Source organism: Bactrocera tryoni, unplaced genomic scaffold (assembly GCF_016617805.1).
Source record: "Bactrocera tryoni isolate S06 unplaced genomic scaffold, CSIRO_BtryS06_freeze2 scaffold_11, whole genome shotgun sequence".
NCBI lineage: Eukaryota > Metazoa > Arthropoda > Insecta > Diptera > Tephritidae > Bactrocera > Bactrocera tryoni.
Genome location: NW_024395824.1, coordinates 6,032,288 through 6,044,683, shown reverse-complemented (window position 1 = coordinate 6,044,683; position 12,396 = coordinate 6,032,288). Strand labels below are relative to the sequence as shown.

The following is a 12,396-nucleotide window of genomic DNA, read 5'->3' as shown; positions in this document are numbered from 1 at the left end:
GCCCTCTTTGGTTTCAATAGTGTTATGCATACATATTTAGTTGAAAAAATTGGGTTTCACTGGGTATCGTTTGGACCGACAGTGGTTAAACTTTCTTCATTGCGAAGGTGTTAATTACTACTACCACGTTATTCCATAAGTTTTATCGTTCGGTAGCAACGCCCTCTACTAGCCATATAAAATTTTTTTGTTTTGTTGGTACACTCTTCATATGAACGTATGTGAAGTTCCAATTCAATCTGTCAATTAATTCTTACAAGCCATTTAGTGCCGCCGTGTAACAATATTTTTTTACAATAGAAAAAATTTAATATCGTGTAGTGATAAAATTCTTATTTTTGGAAGGTGTAGACTCAAAAGAAATTCACAAACGAATGTTAAAAGTGTATAATGATTGTTCACCGACAATTAGAACAGTAGAAGGATTGGTAGCTGAACGATTGACGATCCACGTGAAAGTCCAGAAAGCGCATCAACACCAGAAATCATAGCCAAAATACAGGATATGGTTTTGGAAGATCGTCAATTGACTGAGAGAGATGATGTAGAAGCTCTACACATCTCATTAGAATTAGAATGAAAACAAGTGGCTAAAGAGTGAACCTGGGTTTTCGGCTTCGAAGCGAGTTCGTGTCTGGAAATCGGCCAAGAAGGTTATGGCATCAGTTTTTTGGGATGTGAGAGGAATTTTGTTTGTGGATTACTTGCAAACTGGTAAAACAATTAATTCTGAATATTATGGCAAACTTTTGGACCAGTTGAAAAAAAATATTCGTGAAAAAACCCGGTTTGCATAAGAAAAGAATTCTTTTTCATCAGGACAATGCACTGTGTCACAAGATCATTTTGACAATGGATAAAATCCGTGAATTAAAGTTCGAATTGTTGAAGCATCCACCGTATTCACCAGATTTGGCCCCCAGCGACTTCCATTTGTTTCCAGAACTCAAAAACTTTATGCGTGGCAAGCGTTTTTCATCAAATGAAGCGGTCATAACGGCTGTTGAAGCGTATTTTGCAGACCTTCCGGATTCTCACTTCAGGGATGGGGTCCACAGATTGGAGGATCGTTGGAGCTAATAGACTTGCTCAGGGAGATTATACTGAATAATAAAGTGTATTTTGAATCATAAAATTGTGCTTCTCTTATTTTATTCATATAGCAATGTTTATAGTTGTGTATTTCTTACTTTGCACTTATTGAATTTCACATGTGCCATAAGCAATTATTGCTAAATGTTCAATTTTGTCACACTGTGGTGAATACTATTAGTTCTGTAATCCAATTAAAAAGCGATGTCCTTTTCTGAACTACAAACCCTCCATTACTCTATTATTAAAGCAATAAAAATGATATCTTTATATTAATCTTAGATACATATGCCCACATATCTTATTATTACTCATTGAAAAATACACTAGTGGCAATGCAATGCTTGCCACTACACTTTCTTAATTTTTTTAGGACTTTTTCTTTCGTTCGTGGTTTTCTTCAATTTTTTTTTTTTTTATTATGGTTTTAGTAAGCATAAGTAAACTTAATTACATTATCTAATTATAATTATATTATAGTTTTTGATTTATTACGTTTAATGATCAAAACATAAACTAGATTTTCTGTGCTTATACAAAAGCGGCCGATTTTATTGTTTTTAAAGTAATAATGCCACTAAACTTCGTAATTTCAATTATAGTGTTAATGAAATTAAATTAAAAAAATTAAATATTCTATTTTTTAAACGCATGTCAATCTCTTACTTTCGAGCTCATTTTGTAAAGCTCACTAACTTTCAATGTGATTTGTTCTTAATAAATAACATGCCATTAACTTATTTCTAAACAAAAATTTTCTATACCGCAAATAGTACCGCTAGAAAGTGTTGTCAAATATGCTCAACACTTGAAAATTTTGAGTGGTAAGCTTTGCGTGGCCACGAATGTAAATCGAAATTTTTAATCCTTAAATATTACAGATTCGATATGCTGCAGAGAAAAGTGGCAGATGCAATATTCCGTTGGCTGCACAGATGTACAGATATTTATGAATGTGAACACAGAAAATATTAAAATATACATATATACTATTACTATATACGATATAAGTATTATATACTATATATGTATATTTCTGTAATAATAAAGTCAATAAGAACCTAGTTTAACTACTAACTTTCCTACGAAGTTTATGACACCCAGAAGGAAATGTCGGAGACTCTTTAAAATATATATGTACATATGTATATACATAAATGATTCTATGACGAGTTGAGTTGATTAAGCGATTCCCGTCTGCTTGTTTATCTCTAAGCGAACTAGTTCCTCAGTTGTTAAGATATCTATCTGAAATAAAAAGCTATCTTCACGATATTTAACATGGATTATTGTCCAAAGAAACGATACAATCTCCAAAAAAATTATTTAGATCGGACCACTATAGCATAAATGTAGCTACCATACAAACTAACCGATCAAAATCAAGTTTGAAATGGAATCTCTGTATTGGTGAATAGTAATATAAATTCGGTGCAACCGTAAATAAACTCACTAAGTTGGTAACACGCAGAAGGATACGTTGGAGACCCTATAATAGATATATATATATATAAATGATCAGAATGACGAGCTGAGACGATTTAGCCATGATAACGGTCTGTATACATATCTATATCCAATTAGACCCTCAGTGTTTGTTCACGTCCTTTTTTCCAAGAAGCTGCTCATTTGTCGGAACCGCCCACACTACTGCAACATATAGCTTTTGTATATGGGAAGGATATTATAACTAACGTTTTTTATTTGCTACAGATTATTCTAATTTTGTTCACCTAATGGTTGTATATATCACCTAAAACTAATCGGGATAACTATACGGTTATATGTATATGTATAAATGATCAGGATGACGACTTGAAATCCGAGTAAGTTGTTACTTGAGTAAAAATAAAGATACCATAATGAAACTTTTTCACTAACACCATAAAAAGCTTGGTATTGTGGAGGAGTGAAATCGAACCACTTCCACGCTAACAAAACGCTATTAATTGAAAACTTGTAAAGTACCGTAACTAAGCACTAAATTAAATGGTGGAATCATATATCTTAGGAACAACTTGACCGAGTTCAACCAAATTTGGTGTGTGAGATTATCGAAACATTTCTATTAGATATTGTGAAAATAAGTGAAATCGGATGACAACCACGACTACTTTCCATTTAACAAACAAAGTTGTCAGAGTAAAAATTTGGAGAAATAGTGCTCTCATGGTATTTTATCATACGCACAAAATCGAAATCGTACTATAACTTGTGCCAAAAATGGGTAAAATCGGAACACAACCTCCTAACCTTCGGTTCATTTTATACCGCATCTATCGGTCAAGATATAAGAGACCTTTCAGAAATTTAGAAACAATCTCTTTCTAAGAACAGTGTATGTATCAAACATGTAACTATGTAAAGTTTTGCCAAGGCCTAACTGTTTCCCAGTCTTTGATCCTTGTAAGTTGCAAGAGTATGAAAGGTTAGAACTAAGCCCGTTTTTACCTGTTATAATCTGAAAATATACAAAATGTAGAACAGTTTTCTGATAAAAATAATTTTTATTAAAAATATTTAACTAAAAGATATTATCCAAAACTCAGACCATCCATTTTTATTGAATCTCCGTAATGTAATTTTAAAGATATTGAACTACCGCAATACAGCTTAGAGGTTCAAACATATGCCAATATTATACTTGTATGTACTTATACGAAGCATTGTGTGGCATATGTCAATGGAAATAATTTGTATAAGTGTGCTCTTAAGTACTTTTATGGAATTTAATGAAGCGACAAGCGATTGCTTAAGTATACTCATCAAGGGCAGTTTGCACGTAGCCTTTCACAACCGCATTCATCTTGGAACATATGTTTGTATGTATGTAGATTATTTGGTGGATAAAATACAGTATGGTTCACTTGATTAGAGGCAATAATTTTTGTGAAAGAAAATGTTGATTAAAGTTTCTATATTTGATCTTTCAACAAATAGTTTTCTGCTAACTCAAGCTAAGACTGTACTGGTTTAAAAATACAAACACATCGAAATATTATTTCAGCTAACGGTATTTCGTAGCGGTAAAAGTTCGGCGCTGCAATATTCTGCTTGATTTATTGGTTCACTTGAATAGAGGCACTTAGTTTGCTTACATTATTTGCGCAATAAAAGTGTGAAACTAAATATTTTTTTTAAGCATTCATAGTGTTAAGTCGTAAACTTGTAAATTCGAATAAAATGGGAAAGCGAAAAAGTTTATCAGAGCGAGAAAAAGGACAAATTGATATATTGACCTCTGAAGGACTTTCGAATCGTCAAATTGCCAAAAAGATTGGTCGAAGTCCAAATGTTGTTGATCATTATTTGAAAAAGAGTGCCTCCTACGGTAAGAACTACAAAAGTAGGACTGCGATGGCTTTAACAACAAAGGAAACCCGGAAAGTCCTTAGGATTGCATCCAATTTCGCACTTTCAACATCAAAAATTATAAAATTAGCTGATGTTACAGCTAGCAAATCTACAGTTAGAAGGGCTATTCTGAAAGCACCACATCTGAAATTTAAAAAATTACAAAAAAAACCGCCTTTGAATAAACTTCGCAAGCAACGTCGCATCGATTTTGCAAGAGACAACATGGCTCGGAATTCTGTCACAAATAACGACCCTGGTGAATGGAAAAAAGTTGTATTTAGTGACGAAAAGAAATTTAATCTGGATGGGCCGGATGGATACAATTACTATTTCCATGATTTAAGAAAGGAGGAGAAGTACTTGAGTCGCCATCACAGCCGTAAAGGTGGAGTTATGGTATGGGGAGCAATATCGTATTATGGCGCGTTCGAGCTGAGAATTGTAGACTCCAGAATTACGGAAAATAGCTATAAAATGATGTTGGAATCATCTTTTCCAGAGATTCGGGAAACATTTGGACCAATTCCATGGATCTTTCAACAAGATAATGCTCCTGTTCACACTGCAAGATTGGTCAAAGCTTGGATGGCGTCCCAAAACATTGAAACCTTAGCATGGCCCCCGTATTCCCCAGATCTTAACATTATAGAAAATGTATTGGGATGGCTAACTCGTAAGGTTTTTGAGAACGAACAACAATTTGAATACAAAAATGATTTAATTCGAAGCATTAAAGCGGCCTGGTCTGAGTTTGTACAAATCCATTCCCCAACGTGTTTTTGAAGTAATTTACAAACAAGGTGGCAGCACAAAATATTAATCTTTAAAAAATAATGGTTAAAAAACTTTGTTCTTGTATCTATTTATATATTTTTTCTAAATTTGTACGTGCCTCTATTCAAGTGAACCAATAAATCAAGCAGAATATTGCAGCTGCCGAACTTTTACCGCTACGAAATACCGTTAGCTGAAATAATATTTCGATGTGTTTGTATTTTTAAACCAGTACAGTCTTAGCTTGAGTTAGCAGAAAACTATTTGTTGAAAGATCAAATATAGAAACTTTAATCAACATTTTCTTTCACAAAAATGATTGCCTCTAATCAAGTGAACCAGACTGTATATTATCATCTTGATTAGCATACCTACATAAGTATATAAATTAAGAAGTGATATTAAAATAAGGTACATATGTACGAAATATATAGTGTGAGATACAAGGTTGAATTAGGGATATTTAATAGTAATAGTGAAATTTGTTTCGGATTGCGATTTATAAATCTTTAGGGACTCTGTTTTCTTGAAAAAAAACCAGTGAAATATAGTTACAATATACATATACAAACACAGCGTATGTTTTTGGATGAAAACTTACCATGATCGTCGACACGTTTTCTTTTGATGCAATTTCCATTTGGATCTGTTGAGTGGTGTATACCCAGTATCCCATTTATACTATATCCTGTTGATCGGTGTTCTACACCGTTGTGATTATTAGTGGGGTTTGCATTTAGAGTTGGGGTTGATGCCACTGTATTAAGAATATTTTGTTGCTGGTGCTGTTGTAAATGTGTCACCGCTGCGGCAACAGTGGTGGCTGGTGCATGTGCTATAACTGATGTCGTGTTACTATTTGAGTTATTAGAGCTATTTTGTTGCTGGTGGTGACTCAAATCATTCCCACTGTTTTCCACACTATCCATTGCATTGTGATTGGAGTTGCCGCTGTTACCTGCCGAACAGCCGCTGTTATGTTGTTGTGGTTGATGGTGGTGGACATGCTTTGCTTTCTCTGCGGCCTTGTTTCGAACAATTCTACAAAGACATTGTCACAATATTTTTAAATTAAAACCAATATAGTAGCCTTTAGTGATTCTGCAATACTTTTCCCAATGAATATAAACTCAACTGATAAATTTAACTGTTACTTCACAACCTGGGCGACAGGGGTAATGCTCGAAAATTGTACGACAAAATGCGGCGACTAACAGAAGGCTTCAAGGCCGGAGCATACTCTTGTAGAATCCAAAGTGGTGATATAGTGACCGATGGCCAGAGCGTACTAAAATTATGGAGGGAACACTTCTCCAGCCTGCTGAATTGCAGTAAAAGTATACCGCCTGGAGAATCGATATCGCTAATTCCCCAATCGATAACGATAGTGCAGACGTTCCATTGCCTGACCATGAAGAAGTTCGAATAGCAATCACCGGCCTGAAGAGCAACAAAGCGGCGGAGGCCAATGGATTGCCGGCTTAGCTATTCAAACACGGCGGCGAAGAACTGATAAGGAGCATGCATCAGCTTCCTTGTAAAATATGGTCGAACGAAAGCATGTCCAACGATTGGAATTTAAGTGTGCTCTGCCGAATCCACAAAAAGGGAGACCCCACAATCTGCGCCAACTACCGAGGTATAAGCCTCCTCAACATCGCTCATAAGGTTCTATCGAGCACATTGTGTGAAAGTTTCAAGCGCACCGTCAACAAACTGATTGGACCTTATCAGTGTGGTTTTAGACCCGGCATTTCAAAAACTGGCCAGATATTCCCAAAGAATATCAACTCAACTGATAAATTTAACTGTTATTATTGACCCTATGACTACGCAGACCGTAAAAAAAATTGTGCCCATGGATGCAATACATATCAAATGAATGAAATAAAGTTCGTCCTCTTTAGAGCGGTAATGAAAGTGCGATAAATCTCTAACGAAACGTTATAAACATTCGTTTCAACCGTTTAGTTGTATGAATGTGATATATGTACACTTACATATATGATAGGGGGAACTTTATAATTTTGTACTTGCAAGTAAAATTTTTTTGAAGTTATACTTCTTATACGAGTTCGGAAAAGGTTGCGTTAAATTCATAAATGCGCAACCTCTACCAACAACACAATGTTGCCATGCTTATGCCATTGTTGTTTTCGTAGAACAATGTTTCAATTTTTGGTCGGTGACATATTCAATTAAAAATAAATTCTGTTGGGATTCGCGCTTACCACCAACACCACCATTGACACTTGTATTGCGTTGTCGTAATTATGGTTTGGTTATGCATGAAGGAAATATACAATGGATCGCCGATTGTTACCTCTTTCCTTGCTGCTGCGCATATGTATGTTTGTATGCTTGTGTATTATTGAAGTTATACTTCTTTTTCTTTCGTTTGTCTTTCATGTCTGCGAATTCTCAACTATTTTGTGTGACTTTTGCTTGAAATACTCTGCGGTGGCCTTTGAAAAATTAAGACTATACTTCACAGCATCATTTCTGTACTTAGTCTTCATTTATATTGTTTGGAAATCGACCCGCGATGACGAGGTATATCGTTTTATCTGACAGCGTGAGGTTTATGAACTTCATTTCTAATTTTGCTTTGTGGCATATTAGAAATGATGTTTCTTCGAAAATAGCTCACTTACAACGGATTAAACGACTTCTGAGTGGTGATTTTAATGAATAAATTCCAAGGTTTTACACAAAAATAGTGCAGTCAATAAGTACAGTACGCTTATGTATGCTTGCGCATTATTTTTCTTTCGTTTGTCTTTCATTTTTGCGAATTCTCAACTATTTTGTGTGACTTTATTTCTTTCGTTTGTTTCATTTCTGCGAATTCTTTGAATTTCTGAACGCGCGCATGCGTATACATACATTCATATGAGCATGTGCAGATACACAAGGTAGGATAGAAGATGTATGCCTTTTAACATCGTATACTATACCAATAAATATTTTTCTTACTAATAGAAATTAAATTTATCACAGCAATATTATGTATATGTATATTAGGCATATTGCTGTGATAAATATAATTTCTATTAGTGAGAAAAATATTTATTAGTATAGTATACGATGTTAAACTGCAAAAATTAAAGACTAAGTCCGTCGAGATTCGAACCTGCGTTCACATTGTGACTTTTCATGCGCTTACCACCAACACCACCATTGACACTTTCGTGGCGTTGTCTTAAGTATGGTTTGGTTATGCATGTAAGAAATATACGATGGTTCAAATAATTTTGTTTAAGTATAGAAATATGCTTTTGTAGAACATTTGCTTTCGCAAACATACAGACAAATGTGCAAACGACATAATATATGTATGCTTGTTTCGCATTTTGCTTCTACGCCGATCAAATTTCTATACAAAAATCTACTGAAATGCATGAGAAAATAAAATGGACAACTAGGGTAAATAATTTAAAAAAAATGTATTGATAATTAAATATAAATGAAAATACATGTAAATTTACTTAAATTTATTTAAATTTATTAAAACTTATTTAAATTTATTAAGAAACTTATTTAAATTTATTGAAAAACTGCAAAGAAAAATAAAAAGAAAATTCATTTTACTTTGTAGCCCAGTTTTGTGCGCAATACAAATGCAACGCCAATAATGAATACAAGAAATTGACTAAACACCATGATATAAGATATACAAATTATAATATGACAACCCAATTCGAAGAGTACAAAAGAGAGATGGTTACGCTGCATATTTCCTTCCGCAATGAAGAGACAGAACTACTTTCCGAGTCAAAATTCCTTCATTTAGATTTTGCTTTATAAAATGTGCATAATGAATTTAAATGTTCTAGTTTTCTTTCATACAAAATGATATGCATTTCTGAATATCACTAAGAAGTATAACTTCTTCCGCGCGTAGGGACTCCACGCACCTTTTTCTTCGCTGAGTGTCACTTTTGATGAAAATAATTAATAACTTTTAATTTTTGGGGAGGAGGTTGAACTCTTTTTGAACTCTCCGCAGTAGTCTGGCCTCGGGACTTGTTTGTAGTTAGAGCGAAAGATGTTTTCACTGGAAATTGAAGCCGTTTAAATGGAATTGGCAGATTACTTGGGATCATCGGAGTCCTCGGTATATGAGCTAGGCCGGTGGTAATGGTTGCCACAATTAAATCGTTCTTCTATTCCTTAATAAGCAGCCTCATCCCGCTGAACATGTTTGGAGGACTTAAATTCCTCAAATGCATAACTGGAATTCCAATTTTTAAAGCCATTTCATGTGGTGGCAGTCCAGAAGGGTCTAACGAATTTAAAAACTCCTGGAGATAATGGAGTCACGGTGTCTAACGGTTTGAATTTTTTTATTTCTTCGGAAACTTTTTTATTTTTATCGTTTATTTCGTTGACACTATCATTCCTGGGAGACACTATTACCACATAACACAACCAAAGAAATTCCTTTCCGTCCAAATTCTCGATGTCAGGGTTATTTGGCCTAGAGACTCATCCAAAAAAATATTAAAATTTCTGCTTGGAATTTGGATTGGGAAAAATTCCTTCCCCAAGTTTAAGCAGTTGCTGTTGACAGTTACCAATAGTGATTCCATGAAGATGAGCTCTCATATTCGCCCGTAAATTTATATTTTCCATCGAAGTCCATAAGGGCGTCGATATTAAGCATGCTTTGATGATATCTGCTCGCGTACCTCTTTTAATGACAGGAAGAGTCTTTCGGAAATCTCCAGTAAATATAAAAGTTATCCCGCCCATGAGAGCAGAGGAGTTTCTAAGGTCTAAGGTAAATAAAATGTCCACAGCTTATATGTGTGCTTTATGGCGCATGGTGCATTCATCCAAGTGTCTTGCAATAGTTAACCAAGAGACCCACTTTGCGGATAGAACATATTGATTGTTGTTCCAAATTTATTGATAACAGAAGTTTAATAGATGAATGAGCAGTTTTTCCATCATTTGAAAGAGTTACAGCAATTAATGACAAAGCAACTGCTAACTAATATACTCTCTCTAAACTTAATATTCTCTTTTATAAGTAAGAAATAATTTTTTTTCTTTTTTGAATTTACGCTCGTAAACTGGTCAAATGAGGAAAGTTCTCTGATAGCTATTCACTTGGCGGTGGCCAGAAACGATTATTTTACATATGGCTCAAGCAGTTTACGACTTCCGGTCTTTGACCAAGTATTCCCTGGGTAGCCTAAGAACATCCGTTGTGGCAAGCTAAAGTGGGAAGGCGAAACACCCCCTCCACAGGGTTGTGCGCTGGGTTTGGGACCCGCCACGTAAAAAAACGCACCTAATGAAAAATAGCAACCAGCCTCGGATGAGAGACTCCCCTTTTGATAACGATCATGGCAAACGACTTAAGGACTACGCTTTGAGGGCATACACCTGTAATGTCCGGTCCCTTAATTGGGAAGTTGCCGCTGCCCAGCTGGTTGATGTCCTCGTAAGAGCGAAGGCCGACATCACCGCCGTCCAAGAAATGCGAAAGGCGTCAATCACCCCGGTATCTTTGGCACTGCGTACGGTAAATTCAGCCTCCACTATGAAACATCTTCAAATGGGTTGAGGCTGATCGACTTCCCCGGGGTACGAAGTATGGTTATCTGCAGTACGAGATTCCAGCATTAGAAAATTCATCAAGCCACCTGGCTGTCTTAAGATCGAAAAACCACCAACCAGATCGATCATGTTGTGATTGACGGAAGACACGTCTCCAGTGTTTTAGATGTGCGTGTGCCCCGAGGTCCTAACATAGAGTCGGTCCACTATCTTCTTGCAGCCAAGATTTGCACCCGCCTCTGTGCAGAAAAAACGCACGTCAACAAACGGAAGGAAGGTTCGACGTAGAGAAGCTGCACTCACAACAGACAGCAGAACGATTTTCTACTCGGCTTGCACTCCTGCTCTCTGAGAGCACTCGTCAACAACTCGGTATATGGGAACTGTGGAACGGCATTTCAAGCTCCTTACCTAAAGCTACAACCGAAATCATTGGTTTTCGGAATATCCAAAAGAACAGCTGATACGACGAGAAGTGCCATGTCGCAGCGGAGAGAAACGGACTGCCTACCACGCAAAGTTACGATCGACCACAACGCGTGTGAGATGGGATAGATACCGAGAGTTGAAGAGGGAAGCAAGACGCATTTGCAGACCAAAATAGAGAGAGGCCGAAATCCGTGTATGAAGAGCTTCAGAAACTGGCCGACAGGGGTAATGCTCGAAAATTCTACGAACAAATGCGGCGACTAACAGAAGGTTTCAAGACCGGAGCATACTCTTGTAGAATCCAAAGGGGTGATCTAGTGACCGATGGCCAGAGCGTACTAAAATTATGGAGGGAACACTTCTCCAGCCTGCTGAATTGCATTGAAAGTACAACGCCTGGAGAATCGATATCGCTAATTCCCCAATCGATAACTTTAGTGTAGACGTTCCATTGCCTGACCATGGAGAAGTTCGAATAGCAATCACCGGCCCGAAGAGCAACAAAGCGGCGGAGGCCAATGGATTTCCGGCTTAGCTATTCAAACACGGCGGCGAAGAACTGATAAGGAGCATGCATCAGCTTCCTTGTAAAATATGGTCGAACGAAAGCATGTCCAACGATTGGAATTTAAGTGTGAGCAACACAAAAAGCTCTGTCAGATCGGTAAGGACCTCTCCGAGCCGTTCAATACTAAGCGAGGTTTAAGACAAGGCGACTCCCTATCGTGCGACTTCTTCAAACTTGACTAAATATCTCCTGTCATCAAACAAACAGTCGTAGATCTTGCGACTTGGCTCTCACGTCACTGGGGACAGTCATAACTTTGAAGTCGTAGACAATTACGTCTATCTTGGAACCAGTACAAACACCACCAACAATGTCAGCCTGGAAATCCAACGCAGGATTGCTATTGCCAACAGGTGCTACATCGGACTGAGTAGGCAATTGAAAAGTAAAGTCCTCTCTCGACGAACAAAAACCAAACTCTATAAGTCACTCATAATTCCCGTCCTGCTGTATGGTACAGAGGCTTGGACGATGACAACAACTGATGAGTCGACCTTGCGAGTTTTCGAGAGAAAATCGCATTCGATGGAACGATGAGCTGTATGAGATATACGACAACATTGACATAGTTCAGCGAATTAAAAGACAGCGGCTACGCTGGCTAAGTC

At 36.6% G+C, this 12,396-nt stretch overlaps 1 protein-coding gene and 1 pseudogene across 4 annotated transcripts in view; one reads left to right on the top strand and one right to left on the bottom strand.

Moving 5' to 3' along the window:
• Positions 1–12,396, bottom strand: part of LOC120779722 (uncharacterized membrane protein DDB_G0293934) — a 188,094-nt gene that overhangs the window by 42,263 nt on the left and 133,435 nt on the right. For all 4 annotated transcript variants that reach the window (XM_040112088.1, XM_040112089.1, XM_040112087.1 and 1 more), the window contains one exon: positions 5,825–6,264. In XM_040112088.1, the coding sequence (XP_039968022.1) occupies positions 5,825–6,264 (440 nt within the window). The remainder of the gene's footprint in view (positions 1–5,824; positions 6,265–12,396) is intronic.
• LOC120779943 lies at positions 7,701–7,903 on the top strand (annotated as a pseudogene).